The sequence below is a fragment of the Phocoena phocoena genome, chromosome 2, assembly GCF_963924675.1.
Source record: "Phocoena phocoena chromosome 2, mPhoPho1.1, whole genome shotgun sequence".
In the NCBI taxonomy this organism is placed as follows: domain Eukaryota; kingdom Metazoa; phylum Chordata; class Mammalia; order Artiodactyla; family Phocoenidae; genus Phocoena; species Phocoena phocoena.
This window is the reverse complement of record NC_089220.1, coordinates 66,363,733-66,389,134: the sequence shown is the minus strand read 5'-3', so window position 1 is coordinate 66,389,134 and position 25,402 is coordinate 66,363,733. Positions and strand designations below refer to the sequence as shown.

At 38.9% G+C, this 25,402-nt stretch overlaps 1 protein-coding gene across 1 annotated transcript in view; it reads left to right on the top strand.

Moving 5' to 3' along the window:
• Window positions 1-25,402, top strand: part of NUBPL (NUBP iron-sulfur cluster assembly factor, mitochondrial) — a 259,985-nt gene that overhangs the window by 216,094 nt on the left and 18,489 nt on the right. The window contains exon 8 of the mRNA XM_065872487.1: window positions 2,148-2,233. Coding sequence (XP_065728559.1) covers window positions 2,148-2,233 — 86 coding nt within the window. The remainder of the gene's footprint in view (window positions 1-2,147; window positions 2,234-25,402) is intronic.

Sequence of the window (25,402 nt, the reverse complement as noted above, 5' to 3'; positions counted from 1 at the left end):
TCATTAGACTACTTTAAGCATAAACACAGATTCCTTAAACTTATAGCTCTTATATAATTTTTTAAAACTAAAAAAATAACAAATTCAAGCAAACTTACAAGATCAATAAAATTCAACTTAATGATATTAATATGAAAGATGAAGTTTTTGGTGAAATGAAAATACCGATTGCAAGATGAATTTGTAGCTAAATACTATTGCACAACTGTTGGTGGGAATGTAAATTGATACAGCCACTATGGAGAACAGTATGGAGGTTCATTATAAAACTAAAAATAGAACTACCATATGACCCAGCAATCCCACTACTGGCATATACCCTGAGAAAACCATAATTCAAAAAGAGTCATGTACCACGATGTTCATTGCAGCACTGTTTACAATAGCCAGGACATGGAAACAACCTAAGTGTCCATTGACAGATGAATGGGTAAAGAAGATGTGGCACATATACAATGGAATATTACTCAGCCATAAAAAGAAATGAAATTGAGTTATTTGTAGTGAGGTGGATGGTCCTAGAGTCTGTCATACAGAGTGAACTAAGTCAGAAAGAGAAAAACAAATACCGTATGCTAATATGTATATATGGAATCTAAAAAAAAAAAAATAATGGTCACGAAGAACCTAGGGGCAGGACGGGAATAAAGATGCAGACCTACTAGAGAATGGACTTGAGGATAGGGGGAGGGGGAAGGGTAAGCTGGGACAAAGAGAATGGCATGGACATATATACACTACCAAATATAAAACTGATTTTACAGTTTTGGGAAGCAGCCGCATAGCACAGGGAGATCAGCTCGGTGCTTCGTGACCACCTAGAGGGGTGGGTTAGGGAGAGTGGGAGGGAGGGAGATGCAAGAGGGAAGAGATACAGGGATATATGTATATATATAACTGATTCACTTTGTTATAAAGCAGAAAGTAACACACCATGGTAAAGCAATTATACTCCAATAAAGATGTTAAAAAAGATGTTAAAGACGTTATTGCACAGTTCTGTGTTTGGCGTGCCTATATTGCTACATGCTTTGTGAGAACTTGGTTCCACTTCCACTTTCCTCTATTCTTCTTCAAATTATCCCTTCCGACAGTACTCTTTAATATTATCATTTGCTCTTCACTTGGTGCCATCAGTTATTTATTGTTAATTATACCTCTGTTCTCCTCAGCTGGGACAAAGAACTGCCAATTTGATGGTTTGGATGCTGAAATGTCATGGCAGTGTATATTTAGTTACAAGATGATGGTCATCCAGGTGATCTGGGATATGTTCATTTTTTTCAGTCTATCATCTAGAAGAAACCACAAAACTTAAGAAATTCATAGTGTCTACAAATCATAACCAGGTCTCTGGTGTTTCCACTTACAGAAAAAATTGCACTGCCCTTTCCCTCAAAACTCTCAAAACCATCTTGTTTCTGTGAGATAATAGTGGAGACCCAGGAAAGCCTCCATCTCCATCTACTCTCAGTGCTGCCTTAGTTCAGGCTACCACTGTTTTGCATCTGAACTTCTGCCACAGCTCCTAGTTTTACCCCACCAGACTATTCTCCACAGTGTATTCTACGCTAGTGAGTTTTCTGTAATACAAACTTTTAGAACTCAGCTTAGCTACCACTTCTTTCTGGAAACTTTGCCCCATTTCTTCTTATCACCTGCTTCCTGACCCTATCTATTATCACCTTTGCTATCCTCTCCCCTAGATTGAATTAGTTACCTTTCCTTTATTCTTGTTTTATAACTCCGTAACATTCTAGGCCTACCTTATTAAAATGCTTAGTACATTGTGTTGAATCCTTAATTTTGGGTCTCCCCAAGTAGGGTGTTAGGTTCTTGAAAGTGAAGCCTACGTTGTACATCTTTTACGTAGCACATTGTCTGAAAAGGGGGAAGGTTCTGATGATACAGCTGTGACCTTGAATCACAGGTCAGTTGTACTTTTAGGAGGACTCAAAAATATGCAAGAGCAAAGTAGACATTTCCTTGTCTTTCCCATTCATGTATGTGAAATTTATACAAATTACCTAAATAGTTAATATAGTAGACTCTTTTAGTGTATAATCAACATAATTTTGGAAGTAATCTTTCCATAAGGAATTATATGATAGCATCATTTTGCTCTCTTTTTGTTTTCTTTTGGTTAGGAGCTGTGATTATCTCCACACCCCAGGACATTGCATTGATGGACGCACATAAGGGAGCTGAGATGTTTCGAAAAGTCCACGTGCCTGTAAGCATTTACACCTTCATTGTTGCAAAAATCTGAAACACTTCTAACTGAAAAAGCATATCATTGAGAAATACAATCCAAATTTTAATTTAGTTCTGTGCAGGAATCTGTATGAACACCCTACTTCATTTTGATGGTTACACTAAAAACACATATATAGGCGCAAACATATATGCATGTTATATTAATCAAGGAGAATTCTAGAACATCCTTCAGGCATGAATTTTCTGAACAAGTACTACCTTTCTCAACTATTTGTAGCTACCACTGAAAAAATAATAATAAGAGATTTTTAAGAAATTATTTAGGTAGATACACTTGAACAGATCACTGATGGGAAACAGGTGAAAAAGATAACCTTTTTCCTTCTGTCTTCTACAGCTTAACTCATTTGTAACTCACCATTTTCTTGAAAGTATCTAAGAATTTTTATACAAAAATGGCAAAAAAATAAAAAATATAAAAATAAGAGAGAGGACAATTAAAATCAGGTGGAGTCAGAAGTGAAGTCTGTAAATAACTTGCATGCCATTAGGGGACTTAAATACATGCTAGAAGTATGCCATGAAGTTTGCAGCAGCCAGAGGGAAAGAAACATAGGACCATTATACAACTGTCCATTTCCATGAGGTTAAAAGAGAGCTTGAAGCACTATTTACAATAGCCAAGACATGGAAGCAACCTAAATGTCCATCGACAGATGAATGGATAAAGAAGATGTGGTGCATATATACAATGGAATATTACTCAGCCATCAAAAAGACTGAAATAATGCCATTTGTGCCTACATGGATGGACCTAGAGATTATCATACTAAGCGAAGTAACTCAGAAAAGGAAAGATAAATACCATATGATATCACTTACATGTGGAATCTAAAGTACAATACACATCAACATACCTACGAAACAAAAACAGACTCAAAGACATAGAGAGCAGACTTGTGGTTGCCAAGGGGGTGGGGGGGTAGGGGAGGGAAAGAACAGGTGTTTGGGATTAGCAGATGCAAACTGTTATATACAGGATGGATAAACAACAAGGTCATACTGTATAGGACAGGGAACTATATTCAATGTCCTGTGATAAACCATAATGGAAAAGAATATGAAAAATAATATATATATATGTATGTATGTATAACTGAGTCACTTTGCTATATAGAAGAAATTAACACAACATTGTAAATCAACTATACTTAAGTAAAATTAAAAAAAAAAAAAAGCTTGCTGCTCAAGAGAAGCAGAGGTGAGAGAAGAGAGGCATAACTCTCTAGGTCCTCAGAAATAAAAGAAACCCTGTATGTAATGAACACATTTTTGTCACCTTTGTAACCATAAATAGAGGGTTCTTCCTCCTAGTGTGCCTCATCAAAATCAAGTGGACTTGTGCCAGAGAGTGGTTTAGAGCAAGCATTTCAGTAAGAAGCCAACGTGATGCTTCCATCTCTATGGCTCCTAGTGGCCTTGCTTAATTCAGGGTTAGATTTTTGAGCTTATAGAGCAGAGCTTTTTGGTTTTATTTTCCATGATGGTTTATTACAGGATATTGAATATAGTTCCCTGTGCTATACAGTAGGACCTTGTTGTTTATCCACTCTATATATAATAGTTTGCATCTGCTCACCCCAAACTCCCAGTCCAAACCACACGCCCACAATCACAGGTGTGTTCTCTATGTCTGTGAGTCTGTTTCTGTTTCATAGATAAGTTCATTTGTGCCATACTTTAGGTTCCACATATAAGTGATATTATATGGCATTTATCTTTCTCTTTCTGACTTATTCTACTTAGTATGATAATCCCTAGGTCCATCCATGTAGGCGCAAATGGCATTATTTCATTCTTTTTGATGGCTTAGTAATATTCAGTTGTATATATATATATATACCACATCATCTTTATCCATTCATCTGTCAATGGACATTTAGGTTGTTTCCATGTCTTGGCTCTTATAAATAGTGCTGCTTTGAACATTGAGGTGTGTGTATTTTTTGAATTACAGTTTTGTCCAGATATATGGCCAGGAGTAGGATTGCTGGATCATATGGCAACTCTATTTTTAGTTTTTGAGGAGCCTTCATACTGTTCTCCATAGTGGCTGCACCAACTTACATTCCCACCAACAGTATAGGAGAGTTCCTTTTTCTCCACACCCTATCCAGCATTTGTTATTTGAAGACTGTTTAATGATGGGCATTCTGTGATGGTACCTCTTTGTTAGTTTTGATTTACATTTCTCTAATAATTAACCATGTTGAGCATCTTTTCATGTGCCTATTGGCCGTCCGTATGTCTTCTTTGGAGAAATGTCTATTTAGGTCTTCTGCCCATTTCCTGATTGAGTTGTTTGTTTTTTTGTTGTTGAGTTGTATGAGATGTTTGTATATTTTGGAAATAAGCCCTTGTCAGTTGTATCATGTGCAAATATTTTCTCCTAGTCCATAGGTTGTCTTTTCATTTTGTTTATGGTTTCCTTTGCTGTGCAAAAGCTTGTAAGTTTGATTAGATCCCATTTGTTTATTTTTCCTTTTATTTCTTTTGCCTTAGGAGACTGACCTAAGAAAACATTGCTACAGTTTATGTCAGAGAATGTTTTACCTACTACATTCTCTTCTAGGAGTTTTATGGTGTGATGTCTTATATTTGTCTTTAAGCCATTTTGAGTTCATTTTTATATATGGTGTGAGGGTGTGTTTTAACTTCGTTGATTTACATGTAGTTGTACAGCTTTCCTGACACCATTTGCTGACTAGATTGTCATTGTACATTCTTGCTTCCTTTGTGGAAGATTCATTGACTCTAGGTGTGTGGTTTTATTTCTGGGCTCTCTATTCTGTTCCATTGATCCGTATGTCTGTTTTTGTGCCTAGAGCAGAGCTTTTTAGACTGTAGCCAGGGATTAGCTTCAGAGGGTCTCACGATTCTCTCTCCTTCCCCATCCCCACCAAATGGTACACTTGGTATTTGTTTTGGTATGGAGAGAATTCTTCAATGAGAGCATGATGCAGTATAAGAACCAATGATGTATTAGAATGAATAGACTCTCAGGGAAGCTTTTGTAAATGTTTTTTATCTCAGGGGAGCTTCTGAAAAGTATAAAATTGTAGAGTAGTGGAGTTGAGATGATCCTCTTCAACAAGTACCTGTTCTCCCTTGCCAGTTAGTGCAGACCTGTACACAGTTAGTAAGCCATGGAGCTCTGGATGGATCAACATGCCCTTATGAAAACTGAGGACCCTGGAAAAGATGATGCCTGTGTGCTTACCTCCTAGTTGATTTGAGGGTATTCTCACTAGCAGAGTCGGAAAATGTTTGAGGGCATGGTTTTGTATGAGGATAAATGAGTGATAAAACCCCCCATGGTGTTCTGTGTTTGAAGTTTAGCTTGGAAAAATTTTAAAGCAATGGTAACCAAATGCCCATTTCAGATAGAAAACTGTCTCAATGAAGTACTTAGTTTAACAGTATTATTTCCTATTATGCCCTCCAAGATAAACGAGATGCAAGTAATGCCTACTCAGATAACTAAATAAGATTACTCATATGAGATTTTAAACTATAAATCAGCAAAAAGTTAGAGCTATCCACCAAAAATTATGAGAACAAATAATTCATAATCCTTCTTAGTGCCACTTCAAGGTCAGGATAATAGTCATTCTATCAGCATTTAAGTGAATGCTTAGCTTCTCATTCCTGTAAGATGAGGGTGGAGGCATGTGTCCAGCTCACTCTAAAGCATCATGAAATCCTTGAGAGAAAAGTTTTTAAAAGAGAAGAAGCCAGACTTTTGTTAGGTGGGTGCCACTGAAGGATAAAAGTTGAGGCTGTCAGCAAGGAAATATTCCAGGTGAAGGATCTTGGGCTGCATAAGGCTCATAGGACCAGTGGAGGATTAGTTATGGAGTAAAGGAGCTGTTTGTGATCTGAAAGTGGATGTCGGAGTGTAAGTTTGCAGAGTCGGAGCAGTCCTGGGTCACGACAAGGTACAGGATATGATTGCTCATGGATGTGTGGGGCTGAAGAGGAGTGGAAATGAAAGTCATTGGAAGTGCATACTCCCTCTATTATTTTTTGACTCTTCCTGTACCTTTATTATAGCCCTCATTTTTCACCCGTTTTAGTTATTTGCCTTCTAAACAGCAAAAATTTGAAAAAAGAGGGAGAATGTCTTAGTCATCTCTTAACCTGCAGAGCAAGACAGGTGCTCAGTAATCTTTGCAAGTGAATGAGTGAGAACTTCCCAGCAGAGAGCTCTGTAAGCAGTTGGAGGACAGCCACTGTATAGCTGCATTGTAAAGGGAATCCTGGCTTCCAGTAGGATGTGGATTTGATGACCTCTGAGATCCTTCTGGCACTCGGAGTCTGAAATTAGAAAGTGTTCCATAAATGCAAAGGAGAAATGTTATGCCTTGTATATACCACTTTATTTCATTTTTTCCCTGGGTTTTAGTCTTGCTCTCTGTTTTTTCCTTTTGAAGTGCATTAGTTACCATGGAAACAGTGATGTCTTTGGAATTCATTGGTATGGTCAGAGTTTATTAATGTCTACAAGAACATTTTGAAGTTAATTTAAATAATTTCTTAAAACTCAAGGCTCAGATAGGGAAAGGAGAAGAAGAGATGACTATTAAATTCTCTGTTCTCTGCTTGAAATGATATCAACTCTGCCAAATCCTTGATTATCTCAGTATTTGTAGATAGACTATTTTTTAAAAAAATAATAACAATTTTTCAACCTTACACATTTTTAATGGTGACTACTTTATGTGCTGTGTCATTCTCATCCATTTTCTTTCAACATCTTTATTGGAGTATTTTGCCTTACAATGTTGTGTTAGTTTCTGCTGTATAACAAAGTGATACATATATCCCCATATACCCTCCCTCTTGAGTCTCCCTCCCACCCTCCCTATCCCACCCCTCTAGGTGGTCACGAAGCACCGAGCTGATCTTCCTGTGCTATGCGGCTGCTTCCCACTGGCTATCTATTTTACATTTGGTAGTGTATATATGTCATTGCCACTCTCACTTCATCCCAGCTTACCCTTCCCCCTCCCCATGTCCTCAAGTCCATTCTCTCCGTCTGCATGTTTATTCCTGTCCTGCCCCTAGGTTCCTCAGAACCTTTTTTTTTTTTTTAGATTCCATATATATGTGTTAGCATTTGTTTTTCTCTTTCTGACTTACTTCATTCTGTATGACAGATTCTAGGTCCATTCACCTCACTACAAATAACTCAATTTTGTTTCTTCTTATGGCTGAGTATTATTCCATTGTATATATGTGCCACATCTTCTTTATCCATTCATCTGTCGATGGACACTTAGGTTGCTTCCATGTCCTGGCTATTGTAAATAGAACTGCAATGAACATTGTAGGACATGACTCATTTTGAATTGTGTTTTTCTCAGGGTATATGCCCAGCAGGGGATTGCTGGGTCATATGGTAGTTCTATTTTTAGTTTTTTAAGCAACCTCCATACTGGTCTCCATAGTGGCTGTATCAATTTACATTCCCACCAACAGTGCAAGAGGGTTCCCTTTTCTCCACACCCTCTCCAGCATTTATTGTTTGTAGATTTTTTTGATGCTGGCCGTTCTGACCAGTGTGAGGTGATACCTCATTGTAGTTTTGATTTGCATTTCTCTAATGATTAATGATGTTGAGCATCCTTTCATGTGTTTGTTGGCAATCTGTATACCTTCTTTGGAGAAATGTCTGTTTAGGTCTTCTAAATCCATTTTTGAATTGGGTTGTTTGTTTTTCTGATATTGAGCTGCATTAGCTGCTTGTATATTTTGGAAATTAATCCTTTGTCAGTTGCTTTGTTTGCAAATATTTTCTCCCATTCTGAGGGCTGTCTTTTCATCTTGTTTATCTCATCCATTTTTGTTGCCTTCTTTTATAAGGGAAAACCAGGCACCTCAATTTGGAACCCTTCCCCTACCATTTGAACTTTTAGAGTCACAGGGATTTCACTATCCAGCCCTCTCTTCTTAGGTAATCTCCTTTCCAGCTCCTGAAAAGTATATTAAAGTATACTCTCTTATTCTTTCTGTACATAAGGGATCACTTAATTTTAATTCAATAAATAGCTATTAGTTTATTCTACAAATATATATTTACTTATATTGAGTGCCTTCTATAAGCCAAGTACTGTGGTAAGCTCCACTGATGATTTAAAAAAAGGTGAGGATGAAGCCTTTTTCTTTTTTCCTTAAGTACGTTACCATTTTGTAGACTAACTCTATTATGGTGCAGGGCCCTAAATTCTGAGGGACATGAGAACACTTTTCTCTGGGCTATCAAGGAAGGTTTTCATGGAAAAGCCATTCTTTTTTGTTTGTTTGTTTGTTTTTAATGTCCCTGTAATTTTGTACATGCTGGTCCCTTCCCTGAGAAGCCATTGTCAGTTCATACTCATTTTTCAAATCCCTGCTCAGGCATTACATCCTCTAGGAAGCTTTTCCCAAACTACCAGAAAACGTTAATAATTTTTTCTCTGAACCACTTGAACATATATCTAGTTTGGCTCTTATCCCACTACAAGTTTACCTGTCAGTCCCATCAGAAGAATGTGAGCTCTTGGAGGGCAAGAAACATGCCTTAAAAATCCTTAAATGTTCACTACCTGGCATGTAGCATGCATATGATGAATACTCCCTATACTGATATTTGACCTGGGATATAATGCCATCCACAATCTGCTGTTCCCACCTCAAGGCCGCTCTGACTGGCATTATCTCTGCCACAGGCAACCTGGTTGTCTTTCACTTCTGGAAGATTTCCATAGTTTCTCTTCTCATGGACTTCAGCATGCTGTTTCCCCATCTGAGAATGCTTTACCCTCACTTTTCACCTGTAGCTCCTTTTTATCCTTTGGTGCTTAGATTTTTTTTTTAATTTTTATTTATTTATTTATTTTTGGCTGTGCTGGGTCTTCATTTCTATGCGAGGGCTTTCTCTAGTTACGGTGAGCGGGGGCCACTCTTCATCGTGGTGTGCAGGCCTCTCACTGTCGCCAGCTCTCCTGTTGCAGAGCACAGGCTCCAGACGCACAGGCTCAGTAGTTGTGGCTCACAGGCCCAGTTGCTCCGCGGCATGTGGGATCCTCCCAGACCAGGGCTCGAACCCATGGCCCCTGCATTGGCAGGCAGATTCTCAACCACTGCGCTACCAGGGAAGCCCCCTTTGGTGCTTAGATTGAACAGCTCTTTCTCTGGGGGACTTACCCTGACCCTGTTGACTAGGTAAGCTCTTTCTAGTGTATGATTTAGTAACACTCTGTTTCCCCTTTTGTAACTGTTTTCACATTTTGTCAGTACTTTCACATTTATAGTGCCATAAGGTCAGCTCCAGCCACTGACCCCCTTCTGTGTTCAGAACATATAGCTGCACTAAATATATACTGAATGAATGATTGGAGGAGGATTTTCATAGGTATATCACAGGACTGGGGGAGGGACAGTATTCAGTCTGAAAAGAATCAGGAAATCACAAGTGTTCAGGGTTGTTCAATTTGTCTATAGCTGAAGTAATATGTTTGGATATGTCTTTGCTAGGCCTAGGTTTAGTCAAGCTTTAGACACTAGAGTAAGAAATTTGGACATTCTTCTTGAGATTTTTAGAGGCGTCCATAAAGAATGCTGGATAGGAAATAGACAAAATTAGAGTGGAGCTTTAAAAAGATTTAATCTGATAGAGATGAACAGAAAGAATAGGAGCCAGGAGAGTGTGGAGGCAGTAAGGAAGCATTAGCAATGGTCACAGTCATTCACAGTGCAGGTTGTGACCCACAAATGAGTCAGGAAATCAATTCAGTGAGAGATGTAACCAAAGTTTTTAAACAATATCAGGGTAAATTGCCCTTAGGAAGAGAAAGTGTTATTTCATAGGGATATGGTCTCAGTCATAAACATATATACGTGTGTTTTTGTATTAGATCAAGATGTCAAATATTTTTCTTGTAAGACAGTTTTAATAAGTTGGGAAAACACTAGTATAGGTGATAGGCAGTAAGGGTCTGATTTAGAGTAATGGCAATGAAAATGGAAAGGGAAATAAATGTAATCGACATTTTGAAAGAAGGATAGACAGGCTTGGCAACTGATTACATAGAGTAGGGTGGTTAGAAAAAAAAAAAGGCAGAAATCAAAGGAATTTTGAGAGTTATGCTGCCGTTAATAAATCTACCAGGAGCTAGTTTTTTACTCAGGTTGACAGTGAACTAGAAATAAGAGGTTAGATTCTCAGTCACAAATCCCTGCCCTATCTCTAAGCATTGTGATTTAAAACTGTTTGGCAAGGAAGAGACTGGTGGAGAAGATGATTTGGTGTTGGCCTTTTTAGTACTATTCACATCACATGATGTATGTGACTGTCCCTTCTCCTAACCGAACCAGATTTTTTATTTATCTGTATATTTGTAGCCTCTTATACACAGATTTTTTAAAGCACATAGAGAGCTATATTCCTTAAGTATATCTTTTATGGTTGCAAATTAAATTACATTAGAGATTGTATTATAATTTTAAGGCAGTAGGGTACAGCTTACAGAGGCACTTTTACATAGTAGTTAAGAAGGGTGAGCTCGGGAGTCTGAATGCTAGAGTTCAAATCCTAGATCTGTCACTTTTTAGCAGTATGACCTGAGCAAGTTACTTAATCTGTGCCTCAGTTTTCTCATTCATTACATGGGAATTATAATAGTATTTCCCTCAGAGGGTTGAGGTGAGAATTAAGTAAGGGCTTAGTACAGTGTTTGGTACAATCTAATCACTCGATGTCAATATAATGTTATATAATTAATGTTTATTATAATTGCTATCATGAAACATAAATTTATAGTTCATAGGTGTTTTTGTATTTGGCCTAGGTATTTTGACTAGTCTCTTTATTTGCTAATAAGAATTTTAACAAGAAATTTTTAAAAATTTAGATAAAATAGTGTCTTTGAGATCTCCTTATTTCCTGAGTATTTTAGTTGAGCCTAAATTGTTCTCTAGATTTATTAAGTTGTTAAAGTTATTTAGAGTCTAAAATTCTGCATTATTTAAAATTTGCATTATTTAATGTCGGCTAATTGCTGTCACAAGTAGACCTCAAAATTTATAATGATGCAAGCACAATAGATGCTTCTTTCTTGCTCATGTAACAGTACTAGTATATGAACAGGTGAGCATGGTAGCTTTCTTCCACAAAGTCATTTAGGCTGTTGGAGCCTCTGCCATTTTAAAATGTGACTTCTAAGGTCACCATTGGGCCATCCTCATTTGAGCTAGCCAGAAGAGAAAGACAGTACAGAGATATGTCATGGGAGCTTTTTATGGATGAGGCCTGGTTGTGGCACACGTACTTACACTCTCATTCCCCCAACTAAAACTCTGTTATGTGATCACAGTCATGTTTCTCAAGGAGCCTGAGAAACATAGGTTAGCTATGTGCTAAGCAAGAAAGATGAGACCATGGATTTTGGTGAGCAGCTAGCTGTCTGTGCTATAGTTGACGTGGCAACAAATATATATATATATATATTTTTAACATCTTTATTGGGGTATAATTGCTTTACAATGGTGTGTTAGTTTCTGATTTATAACAAAGTGAATCAGCTATACATATACATGTGCTCCCATGTGTCTTCCCTCTTGCGTCTCCCTCCCTCCCACTCTCCCCCTCCCACCCCTCCAGGCTGTCCCAAAGCCCCGAGCTAATATCCCTGTGCCTTGCGGCTGCTTCCCCCTAGCTATCTACCTTACTACGTTTGTTAGTGTGTATATGTCCATGACTCTCTCTCGCCCTGTCAAAACTCACCCTTCCCCCTCCCCATATCCTCAAGTCCGTTTTCCAGTAGGTCTGCGCCTCTATTCCTGTCTTATCCCTAGGTTCTTCATGACATTTTTTCCCCTTAAATTCCATATATATGTGTTAGCATACGGTATTTGTCTTTGTCTTTCTGACTTACTTCACTCTGTATGACAGACTCTAGGTCTATCCATCTCATTACAAATATCTCAATTTCATTTCTTTTTAAGGCTGAGTAATATTCCATTGTGTATATGTGCCACATCTTCTTTATCCATTCATCCGATGATGGGCGCTTAGGTTCTTTCCATCTCCGGGCTATTGTAAATAGAGCTGCAATGAACATTTTGGTACATGACTCTTTTTGAATTTTGGTTTTCTCAGGGTATATGCCCAGTAGTGGGATTGCTGGGTCATATGGTAATTCTATTTGTAGTTTTTTAAGGAACCTCCATACTGTTCTCCATAGTGGCTGAACCAATTCACATTCCCACCAGCAGTGCAATAGTGTCCCCTTTTCTCCACACCCTCTCCAGCATTTATTGTTTCTAGATTTTTTGATGATGGCCATTCTGACTGGTGTGAGATGATATCTCATTGTAGTTTTGATTTGCATTTCTCTAATGATTAATGATGTTGAGCATTCTTTCATGTGTTTGTTGGCATTCTGTATATCTTCTTTGGAGAAATGTCTGTTTAGGTCTTCTGCCCATTTTTGGATGGGGTTGTTTGTTTTTTTTGTTATTGAGCTGCATGAGCTGCTGGTAAATTTTGGAGATTAATCCTTTGTCAGTTGCTTCATTTGCAAATGTTTTCTCCCATTCTGAGGGTTGTCTTTTGGTCTTGATTATGGTTTCCTTTGCTGTGCAAAAGCTTTGAAGTTTCATTAGGTCCCATTTGTTTATTTTTGTTTTTATTTCCATTACTCTAGGAGGTGGGTCAGAAAGGATCTTGCTGTGATTTATGTCATAGAGTGTTCTTCCTATGTTTTCCTCTAAGAGTTTGATAGTTTCTGGCCTTACATTTAGGTCTTTAATCCATTTTGAGCTTATTTTTGTGTATGGTGTTAGGGAGTGATCTAATCTCATACTTTTACATGTACCTGTCCAGTTTTCCCAGCACCACTTATTGAAGAGGCTGTCCTTTCTCCACTGTACATTCCTGCCTCCTTTATCAAAGATAAGGTGTCCATATGTGCGTGGGTTTATCTCTGGGCTTTCTATCCTGTTCCACTGATCTATCCTTCTGTTTTTGTGCCAGTACCATACTGTCTTGATTACTGTTGCTTTGTAGTATAGTCTGAAATCAGGGAGCCTGATTCCTCCAGCTCCTTTTTTCGTTCTCAAGATTGCTTTGGCTATTCAGGGTCTTTTGTGTTTCCATACAAATTGCGAAATTTTTTGTTCTAGTTCTGTGAAAAATGCCAGTGGTAGTTTGATAGGGATTGCATTGAATCTGTAGATTGCTTTGGGTAGTAGAGTCATTTTCACAATGTTGATTCTTCCCATCCAAGAACATGGTATATCTCTCCATCTATTTGTATCATCTTTAATTTCTTTCATCAGTGTCTTATAATTTTCTGCATACAGGTCTTTCGTATCCTTAGGTAGGTTTATTCCTAGATATTTTATTCTTTTTGTTGCAATGGTAAATGGGAGTGTTTTCTTGATTTCACTTTCAGATTTTTCATCATTAGTATATAGGAATGCCAGAGATTTCTGTGCATTAATTTTGTATCCTGCTACTTTACCAAATTCATTGATTAGCTCTAGTAGTTTTCTGGTAGCATCTTTAGGATTCTCTATGTATAGTATCATGTCATCTGCAAACAGTGACAGCTTTACTTCTTGTTTTCCGATGTGGATTCCTTTTATTTCCTTTTCTTCTCTGATTGCTGTGGCTAAAACTTCCAAAACTATGTTGAATAAGAGCGGTGAGAGTGGGCAACCTTGTCTTGTTCCTGATCTTAGTGGAAATGCTTTCAGTTTTTCACCATTGAGGATGATGTTTGCTGTGGGCTTGTCATATATGGCCTTTATTATGTTGAGGAAGGTTCCCTCGAGGCCTACTTTCTGGAGGGTTTTTATCATAAATGGGTGTTGAATTTTGTCAAAAGCTTTCTCTGCATCTATTGAGATGATCATATGGTTTTTCTCCTTCAATTTGTTAATATGGTTTATCACATTGATAGATTTGCGTATATTGAAGAATCCTTGCATTCCTGGAATAAACCCCACTTGATCATGGTGTATGATCCTTTTAATGTGCTGTTGGATTCTGTTTGCTAGTATTTTGTTGAGGATTTTTGCATCTATGTTCATCAGTGATACTGGCCTGTAGTTTTCTTTCTTTGTGACATCCTTGTCTGGTTTTGGTATCAAGGTGATGGTGGCCTCGTAGAAGGAATTTGGGAGTGTTCCTCCCTCTGCTATATTTTGGAAGAGTTCGAGAAGGATAGGTGTTAGCTCTTCTCTAAACGTTTGATAGAATTCACCTGTGAAGCCATCTGGTCCTGGGCTTTTGTTTGTTGGAAGATTTTTAATCACAGTTTCAATTTCAGTGCTTGTGATTGGTCTGTTCATATTTTCTATTTCTTCCTGATTCAGTCTTGGCAGGTTGTGCATTTCTAAGAATTTGTCCATTTCTTCCAGATTGTCCATTTTATTGGCATAGAGTTGCTTGTAGTAATCTCTCATGATTTTTTTTATTTCTGCAGTGTCAGTTGTTATTTCTCCTTTCTCATTTCTAATTCTATTGATTTGAGTCTTCTCCCTTTTTTTCTTGATGAGTCTGGCTAGTGGTTTATCTATTTTGTTTATCTTCTCAAAGAACCAGCTTTTAGTTTTATTGATCTTTGCTATCGTTTCCTTCATTTCTTTTTCATTTATTTCTGATCTGATTTTTATGATTTCTTTCCTTCTGCTAGCTTTGGGGCTTTTTTGTTCTTCTTTCTCTACTTGCTTGAGGTGCAAGGTTAGGTTGTTTATTCGAGATGTTTCCTGCTTCTTAAGGTGGGCTTGTATTGCTATAAACTTCCCCCTTAGAACTGCTTTTGCTGCATCCCATAGGTTTTGGGTCGTTGTGTCTCCATTGTCATTTGTTTCTAGGTATTTTTTTATTTCCTCTTTGATTTCTTCAGTGATCACTTCATTATTAAGTAATGTATTGTTTAGCCTCCATGTGTTTGTATATTTTACAGATCTTTTCCTGTAATTGATATCTAGTCTCATGGCGTTGTGGTAAGAAAAGATACTTGATACAATTTCAATTTTCTTAAATTTACCAAGGCTTGATTTGTGACCCAAGATATGATCTATCCTGGAGAATGTTCCATGAGCACTTGAGAAAAATGTGTATTCTGTTGTTTTTGGGTGGAGTGTCCTATAAATATCAATTAAGTCCATCTTGTTTAATGTATCATTTAAAGCTTGTGTTTCCTTATTTATTTTCATTTTGGATGATCTGTCCATGGGTGAAAGTGGGGTGTTAAAGTCCCCTACTATGAATGTGTTACTGTCAATTTCCCCTTTTATGGCTGTTAGTATTTGCCTTATGTATTGAGGTGCTCCTATGTTGGGTGCATAAATATTTACAATTGTTATATCTTCTTCTTGGATCGATCCCTTGATCATTATGTAGTGTCCTTCTTTATCCCTTTTAATAGTCCTTATTTTAAAGTCTATTTTGTCTGATATGAGAATTGCTACTCCAGCTTTCTTTTGGTTTCCATTTGCATGGAATATCTTTTTCCATCCCCTTACTTTCAGTCTGTATGTGTCTCTAGGTCTGAGGTGGGTCTCTTGTAGACAGCATATATAAGGGTCTTGTTTTTGTATCCATTCAGCCAATCTGTGTCTTTTGGTTGGAGCATTTAGTCCATTTACATTTAAGGTAATTATCGATATGTATGTTCCTATTCCCATTTTCTATATTGTTTTGGGTTCGTTATTATAGGTCGTTTCCTTCTTTTGCATTTCTTATCTAGAGAAGTTCCTTTAGCATTTGTTGTAAAGCTGGTTTGGTGGTGCTGAACTCTCTCAGCTTTTGCTTGTCTGTAAAGGTTTTAATTTCTCCATCAAATGTGAATGAGATCCTTGCTGGGTAGAGTAGTCTTGGTTGCAGGTTTTTCTCCTTCATCACTTTCAGTATGTCCTGCCACTCCCTTCTGGCTTGTAGGGTTTCTGCTGAGAGATCAGCTGTTAACCTTATGGGGATTCCCTTGTGTGTTATTTGTTGTTTTTCCCTTGCTGCTTTTAATATGCTTTCTTTGTATTTAATTTTTGATAGTTTGATTAATATGTGTCTTGGCGTATTTCTCCTCGTATTTATCCTGTATGGGACTCTCTGTGCTTCCTGGACTTGATTAACTATTTCCTTTCCCATATTAGGGAAGTTTTCAACTATAATCTCTTCAAATATTTTCTCAGTCCCTTTCTTTTTTTCTTCTTCTTCTGGAACCCCTATAATTCGAATGTTGGTGCGTTTAATTTTGTCCCAGAGCTCTCTGAGACTGTCCTCAGTTCTTTTCATTCTTTTTTCTTTATTCTGCTCTGCAGTAGTTATTTCCACTACTTTATCTTCCAGGTCACTTATCCGTTCTTCTGCCTCAGTTATTCTGCTATTGATCCTATCTAGAGTACTTTTAATTTCATTTATTGCGTTGTTCATCATTGCTTGTTTCATCTTTAGTTCTTGTAGGTCCTTGTTAACTGTTTCTTGCATTTTGTCCATTCTACTTCCAAGATTTCGGATCATCCTTACTATCATTATTCTGAATTCTTTTTCAGGTAGATTGCCTATTTCCTCTTCATTTGTTAGGTCTGGTGGGTTTTTATCTTGCTCCTTCATCTGCTGTGTGTTTTTCTGTCTTCTCATTTTGCTTATCTTACTGTGTTTGGGGTCTCCTTTTTGCAGGCTGCACGTTCGTAGTTCCCGTTGTTTTTGATGTCTGTCTCCAGTGGCTAAGGTTGTTTCAGCGGGTTGTGTAGCCTTCCTGGTGGAGAGGACTAGTGCCTGTGTTGTGCTGGATGAGGCTGGATCTTGTCTCTCTAGTGGGCAGGTTCACGTCTGGTGGTGTGTTTTGGGGTGTCTGTGGCCTTGTTATGATTTTAGGCAGCCTCTCTGCTAATGGGTGGGGTTGTGTTCCTGTTTTGCTAGTTGTTTGGCATAGGTTGTCCAGCACTGTGGCTTGCTGGTCGTTGAGTGAAGCTGGGTGCTGGTGTTAAGATGGAGGTCTCTGGGAGATTTCCACCATTTAATATTATGTGGAGCTTGGAGGTCTCTTGTTGATCAGTGTCCTGAAGTTGGCTCTCCTACCTCAGAGGCAGAGCCCTGCCTCCTGGGCTGGAGCACCAAGAGCCTTTCATCCACACGGCTCAGAATAAAAGGGAGGAAAAGTAGAGAGAATTATTAGAAGTATGAGGAAAGAAAGAAGGAAAGGAGGAAAGGAAGGAAGGAAGAAAGAAGCAAAGAAGGAAAGAAAGGAGGGAGGGAAGGAGGAAGGAAGGAAGGAAGGAGGGAAAGAAGGAGAAAATGTAGAGAGAATTAGTAGAAGTATGAGGAAAGAAAGAGGGAAAGGAGGAAAGGAAGGAAGGAAGAAAGAAGCAAAGAAGGAAAGAAAGGAGGGAGGGAGGGAGGGAGGAAGGGAGGAAGGAAGGAGGGAAAGAAGGAAAAAAGACAGAAAGAAAGAAGATACAGTAAAAATAAAATAAAGTATAATATAGTTATTGTACTAAAAAATATTTAGAAAGGAAAGAAAAAAAAAAAAAAAAGAACAGATAGAACCCTAGGACAAATGTTGGAAACAAAGCTATACAGAGAAAATCTTACACAGAAGCATACACATACGTGTTCACAAAGAGAGGCAAAGGGGGAAAAATCATAAATCCTGCTCCCAGAGACCACCTCCTCAACCTGGGGTGATTCGCTGTCTAAAGGAGGGAAGGAAGGAAGGAAAGAAAGAAAGAACGAAGGTAAAGTACAATAAAGTTATTACAATTAAAATTAATTATTAAGAAAAAAAAAATTTTTTTTTTAAAAAAACCATGGACGGATAGAGCCCTAGGACAAATGTTGGAAGCAAAGCTATACAGAGAAAATCTTACACAGAAGCATACACATACACGTTCACAAAGAGAGGCAAAGGGGGAAAAATCATAAATCCTGCTCCCAGAGACCACCTCCTCAACCTGGGGTGATTCGCTGTCTAAAGGAGGGAAGGAAGGAAGGAAAGAAAGAAAGAAAGAACGAAGGTAAAGTACAATAAAGTTATTACAATTAAAATTAATTATTAAGAAAAAAAATTTTTTTTTTAAAAAAACCATGGACGGATAGAGCCCTAGGACAACTGTTGGGAGCAAAGCTATACAGAGAAAATCTTACACAGAAGCATACACATACACGTTCACAAAGAGAGGCAAAGGGGGAAAAATCATAAATCCTGCTCCCAGAGACCACCTCCTCAACCTGGGGTGATTCGCTGTCTAAAGGAGGGAAGGAGGGAAGGAAAGAAAGAAAGAAAGAACGAAGGTAAAGTTCAATAAAGTTATTACAATTAAAATTAATTATTAAAAAAAAATTTTTTTTTTAAAAAAAAAAACCATGGACGGATAGAGCCCTAGGACAAATGGTGGAAGCAAGAGTATACAGACAAGATCTCACACAGAAGCATACACGCACACATTCACAAAAAGAGGAAAAGGGAAAAAAATCACAGATCTCGCTCCTAAATTCCCCCTCTTCAATTTGGGATCACTCCCTGTCTATTCAGGTATTCCACAATGCAGGGCACATCAAGTTGATTGTGGAGCTTCAATCCGCCCGCCTCCGCGGCTGCCGGGAGAGACCTCCCCCTCTCCTCCCTGCTCTCACAGCTCACAGGAGCTCAGCTTTGTACCCGGCCCTGCCCCTGCGCGCAGATCGCTGGAGGGCGTCTGTTTTTTTGCTCAGACAGGACGGGGTTAAAGGAGCCGCTGATTCGGGAGCTCCGGCTCACTCAGGCCAGGGGTTGGGGGATGGGGGAAGGCGGGGCACTGCGTGCGGGGCGGGCCTGCGGCGGCAGAGGCGGCGTGACGCTGCGGCAGAGGCCGGCGTGACGCTGCACCAGCCTGAGACCCGCCGTGCGTACTCCCGGGGAAGTTGTCCCTGGATCCCGGGAACCTGGCAGTGGCGGCCTGCACAGGCTCCGCGGAAGAGGGGCGCGGAGAGTGACCTGTGCTCGCACACAGCCCCCCTGGTGGCGGCAGCAGCAGCCCCAGCGTCTCCCGCCCGTCTCTGGGGTCCGCGGTTTCAGCCGCGGCTCGCGCCCGTCTCGGGGGCTCGCGCCCTCAGCCGCGGCTCGCGCCCGTCTCTGGGGTTCGCGCTTTTAGCCGCGGCTCGCGCCAGTCTCTGGAGTTCCTTTAAGCAGCGCTCTTAAACCCCTCTCCTCGCGCACCAGTAAACAAAGAGGGAAGAAAAAGTCTCTTGCCTCTTCGGCCGGTGCAGGCTTTTCCCCGAACTCCCTCCCGGCTAGTCGTGGCGCACCAACCCCTTCAGGCTATGCTCAAGCCACCAACCCCAGTCCTCTCCCTGCGCTCCGTCCAAAACCGAAACCCGAGCCTCAGCTCGCAGCCCCGCCCGCCCCGGCGGGTGAGCAGACAAGCCTCTCGGGTTGGTGAGTGCCGGTTGGCACCGATCGTCTGTGCAGGAATCTCCCCACTTTGCCCTCCACACCCGTCGCTGTGCACCACTCCGCGGTCCCGAAGCTCCCCCCTCCGCCTCCCGCAGTCTCCGCCCGCGGAGGGGCTTCCTACTGTGTGGCAACTTTTCCTCCTTCACAGCTCCCTCCCACTGGTGCAGGTGCCGTCCTTATTCTTTTGTCTCTGTTTTTTCTTTTTTTTTTTGCCCTACCCAGTTACGTGGGGAGTTTCTTGCCTTTTGGGAGCTCTGAGGTCTTCTGCCAGCCTTCAGTAGGTGTTCTGTAGGAGTTGTTCCACGTGTAGATGTATTTCTGGTGTATCCGTGAGGAGGAAGGCGATCTCCACGTCTTACTCTTCCGCCATCTTCCCGCCGACCCCCGGCAACAAATATATTAAAGCCTAATGCTGGTCACTGAACTTTTTTTTTTCTTATAATTAATTTTGAACATTCTAGGGACTTCCCTGGTGGCGCAGTGGTTGAGAATCCGCCTGCCAATGCAGGGGACACGGGTTCGATCCCTGGTCCAGGAAGATCCCACATGCTGCAAAGCAGCTAAGCCTGTGAGCCACAGCTGCTGAGCCCACATGCCACAACTACTGAAGCCCACGCACCTAGAGCCCGTGCTCTGCAGCAAGAGAAGCCACCGCAATGAGAAGCCTCACACCACAACTAAGAGTAGCCCCCGCTCGCCGCAACTAGAGAAAGCCTGTGCGCAACAACGAAGACCCAACTCAGCCAAAAAAAAAAAAGAGAGAGAGAGAAAATTCTATGACTATTTCAGCCTTGCAAATAGTTAATTATTTTATAAAAGAGAGATAGGAATTTTGCTTTTGTTTTTAGCCAGCAGGTTTTCTTCTCCAGCTGGCTAAAAACAAAAAAACAGAGTCCTACTGCGGTGTGGATTTTGTAGTATTTATTTGTAAGGGTTAATGATTATATTGTCTCCTAAGAAAAATTAGGTGATCTTAGAACCTAAAATAGTTGATTCTTATCAATGTTTTCTTTCCGTTTTCCATTTTTATTACCAAAGACCCTACAAGTTGTTCTTAGTGATGAGGATCAGAATTGTAGTTTATTCTTTTTCTGGCACAGTCACCATTCATGGTAGTAGGTTATCCATTTGGACCAGGAGTTTCACATCTTCACCCTTGAATGCCTTCAAAACTTATGTGTTCATCATATCTGTCTTGGAGCTTGTTCAGCATCTAGTTTGTCTTTTGGACCCCAAAAGTTCTATTTTCTTTAATACCTCAAGCCTATCTACCTCACAAAACAATTTAGAAATAGGTAATCTTACATGAAAGTGGAGGCAAGTGACACATTTATTCTTTTCATCCTTGAGCATAGTTTTTTCCTCTACGATCATCAAGTTCTCTCGCTTGATTCTTTGAGAAATTTAATACCTTTGATGTATTTAGAGAACCTTTCATTATTGGCTTTGCAGGCCTTGGAAGGTGCTGTTAGTATTCTTTCTAGGAACGCTATTTATTAGTTTGCACATGATGTATCGCATGTGGCTTCCTTCTGCACAATTGGGTAATCTTTCCACTTTTGAAAAATGACTTTTCTTCAGTGACAACCTTTATAAGACTGAGTAGGTAGCATTAGGCGTCTCTGCCATAGTTGCCTCTTAGAGACTGAAGATGTTTGCTCATTTTTGTCTTTCTCTAGCATCTCTCAGAAGTCCATGTATGCTTTAAACGAGAATGCTGTTCTGTGTGATTTACATGAATTAATCTAACCCTGACAACAACCCTGTGAAGTAATAACATTATTTTCCCCATTTTGCAGATGAGGAAACTGTAGTACGGAGAGATTAAATAATTCGCATAAGGCTACCCATCTGTTTAGTGGGCCTCTGGGATCCTGTCCTAAATGGTCTGCTTTCCAGAGCCCACATTCTTAATTGCTATTTCTGTGGGTTATCTAGAGTTGAGGTTTAGTAATGTGAATGTCATAGAATATCACAGCATGAGAGATTAAGAGGAGTCTCCTTTAAATTTGCTTTCCTTTGGGGTCCTGATTGCCTAGGGCAAGAAAAGACAGAAAATTGGTGGATTGAAAAATGGGGAGGAGTTAAGGGGACCATAGGTTCTGTTGACAGTCAGGAGAGGTATACTGAGGGTGTTAAGGGAAAGGGGAGTTTCATAGCCAGGAGAAGGGAATGATGTCTGAGGCTCAGCTGCATCAGTGAATGATGAAGATGGTTCAAATCAGGTCTTCCCTTATAACTGTGCTCTTAATTACTGTTTTAAATCTCCCCACTGAACTGGGTTGACTGGTCAATAGTTTTAGGCCATCTAGTTCCATGAACAAAATCCTGCAGTTCATTTACTTGTCATCTGGTTTTGTGACTTCCACACATAGACCCAGCTGATTTGAATTTTGGCTCTGTTATTCACTAACTGTGTGACCTTGAGCAAATAATTTAGCTTAAGTGTTTAGTGACCCATCTCATAGGTCGTTGTGGCAGTTAAGTGAGATTACATGTACAGTACTTTGCATAGGTCTTAGCACATGACATTGTGAAGGGTAGCTCTGAATGTTATTGTTACAGTGGTAGGTTTTAGAGATCATTACAATCCCTCATTTTAGAATTCAGGGCATGGAGAAGTTAAGTTGTACTTCATGGATCCAGAGGTAGTTAGTTGGTGCCTGAGAGGAGAATGAATGCAGGCCTCCCCATTAATTGTTTTTTCCATTACCAGACTACTTCTGAAAGATAAAACAAGAACACCCATCTCATTTTTTAAAATTATAATATCTGTACACATGCTTCAAGGAATATACCAAAAACTGGTTCAAGGCTAATGGAGAACTGAAAAGCACTTGTGAATCTAATAATTTCATTTGTTATTATTCATTCTCTGTTTAACAGTGAGTTTTTCCCCTTCATTTTTTCTTAAATCATAGCTCTTAATCCTTGTGACAGGTTCCATCTGGCAAGAATTTAACCTGATTGTAACCTTGAAAAATTGGATTATATAGTAACCTGAAAATCTTGCTTGTTACTTACCTGAATCTGGGTTTAAAATGCCAAGAAGAAATTAAAATTGGGGTCTTTTGAGCCTGCTTAATTCAATACATTTAGACACAAAAATCCAGTATTTCAGGGCAATGTTGATATTTCAAGACAGTCAATTTTTTAAAAGTTAATAAAAGAGGTACCCTCCTGAGCCAGTGATGGATTAGAGTAATGTAAGAATAACATGCTAAAGGTTTGTGGTGGCTGATGTTAGACAGGCATGTAGCATTTACTTTCTTCAGTAAAACCAGCTGAGGTAAAAAGAAAAAAGGATCTTATACTTTGATGAGACATTAAAAAATGATTGAGCATGCTTACAGCTGCATCTCAGTGGTATTATGTAAATTAAGCTATGGCAAAGCAACAGTTTTCTAATGTTTCTATGATCAAAGGATACACAAAATAGCTCTACAATAAACACAAACAGCTTAACAACATATAAAGTATTCACACAATATAAGGCTTTTTTGGGGAGTGAGGGTAGGGGGTGGTCGTGTAGGTATGTATTCTTTCCTATTTAAAAGCAGAATTTTTATGAATTGTAATATAGGCATTATAATCTTCTTTCTTATTACATTAGCTACCCCTGTTCAAAAATAATTGAGTATAGAGGACTGCTCTTAAATGAAGAGGGCAGTGTTTTCTAATCTTTTTAATACTGGAAGCTCTCTTGTAAATTTTCTTCTTGCTAACCCCATGTTTTGAAAAAGTTGTTCAGCCACATAGTCTGCATATCTTAGGAAGTAATTTATTTTCTCTTTTCTAGTTAAATATATGTGTGTGTGACTGTTGTATGAGCTTCTGAACAGAAAGAGATAACCACACGAGTGTTAGCACACTCAGTTGATGTAATTTCAACTAAAAGCAAAGAAACTTGACAGTTTATCTGTCCTGAATAGTCTTAAAGGTAAATGTTTCATTTCTGTTCAATTTTTTAAAATATTCATAAATCACAGACCCTGATAATTTTTTTTTTTTGCATCTTTAGGACCTTAGAGCAACATTAGGTAGGAGAACTATCAAAATAAGTTCTACAGTCAGCCTTTAGTTGTCAACAGCAGCACTGTCCAAGAGAAATGTAATTCAAGCCACAAATGTGATTTTAAAGTTTTTAGTAGCCATTATTTTAAAAACAGGAAAAGACAGGTAAAGTTAATTTTAATAGTATACTTAACTAAGTATATTGAAAATACTGTCATTTCAGCATGAAATCAATATAAAAATTGAGAATCAAGCAAAAAGGAATTGCATTTAAAAATACTAGGAATTCTGACAATTCAGTAGGAAAAGAACCACATAATCAATGGAAAAAATAGACAAGAGACCTGAACAGATACTTCACAGAGCAGAATATACAAATGACCAATAAACATGTAAAAATATGCTTAACTTCCTTACTAATTTTGGCAACACAAATTAAAACCACAGTGCACAGAACAGCTGGGCGCAGAGGCAGAATGAGAACAAACTGGAATGCACCTGTACCTCTGCACATTTCTGTCACCACCTCTGCCCACAGGAAACCTTCAGAGTGTAAGGCCTAAGCCTACACCTTCTCTTCCCAAATCTCATGCCACTTTACCTGTGGTGAACTTTAACCAGGAGCCATATAAGGAAGGAGATTCTAGGAAATATAGTTCCTGGTATAAACAGATTGACAATTGAAAATCCAGCATAATGAGGTACTACTCCATACTTACTATACTTGCCAAAATGAAAAAAGCCTGATGATACCAAATGTTGATGAAGCTGTGGCATAGCTGGAGTTCTTGTTTATTTGCTAGTGGGAGTATAAATTGGTAGAATTTTATTGGAAAACGGGCATTTTTTTAACTGAAGTTAAATATGCATAACCTAATACCCAGCAAAAAAGACATGTATTAAAACGTTCGTAGAAGCATTGTTTATAAAAATCTGGAAACAACACGGATGATCTAACAAGAGAATGCATAACTATGATATAGTCATCATGGAATCTTAGGACTCAGTGAAAATGAACTACAGATGTACATGGTTTAGCTGGATGAATCATACAGACACAGAAGAATACATTGCATTATTACATTCATATCAAATTCAAGACAACAAAATTAATTTATGCTGTTAGAAATCTAACCACCAGGTTGTTAGTTTATACTTTTGGCAACATGATTTGGAGAGTATACAAGGAGACTTCTAGGGTGCTGGCAATGTTTTATTGACAGCATCATGGTAACCTGGGCCTACTTAACTTTATGATAAGTCCATTCAGTCATGCGCTTGTGATTTGTGTACTTTTTATGTGTATTCATGATACACTTCAATGAAAAAACTTAAAGAATAGCTTGTAAACTCTAAAAAATTATTGAGATATTTTACATTCTTTTACTTATACTAAGTCTTTGATATCCAGTGTGTATTTTACACTTACAGCACATCCCAATTCAGATTAGCCACATTTCAAGTGTTTAGTAGCCACATGTGAACTAGTGGCTACCTTATTAGACATTGATGGTCTAGAACTCCATCATTTCAGAGCTCTCTGGGCTTAGGCTTTTATTTCAGTTCTTTCCTTGGAGTGTCATGTGGAAAGAATAGGGGATTGTTCTTCCCAAAGACCTCATCTTAGTTTTACTGCAACCTCTCTGTTTTTATAGAATATTTTCTGTTTTTATAAAATATTTTCT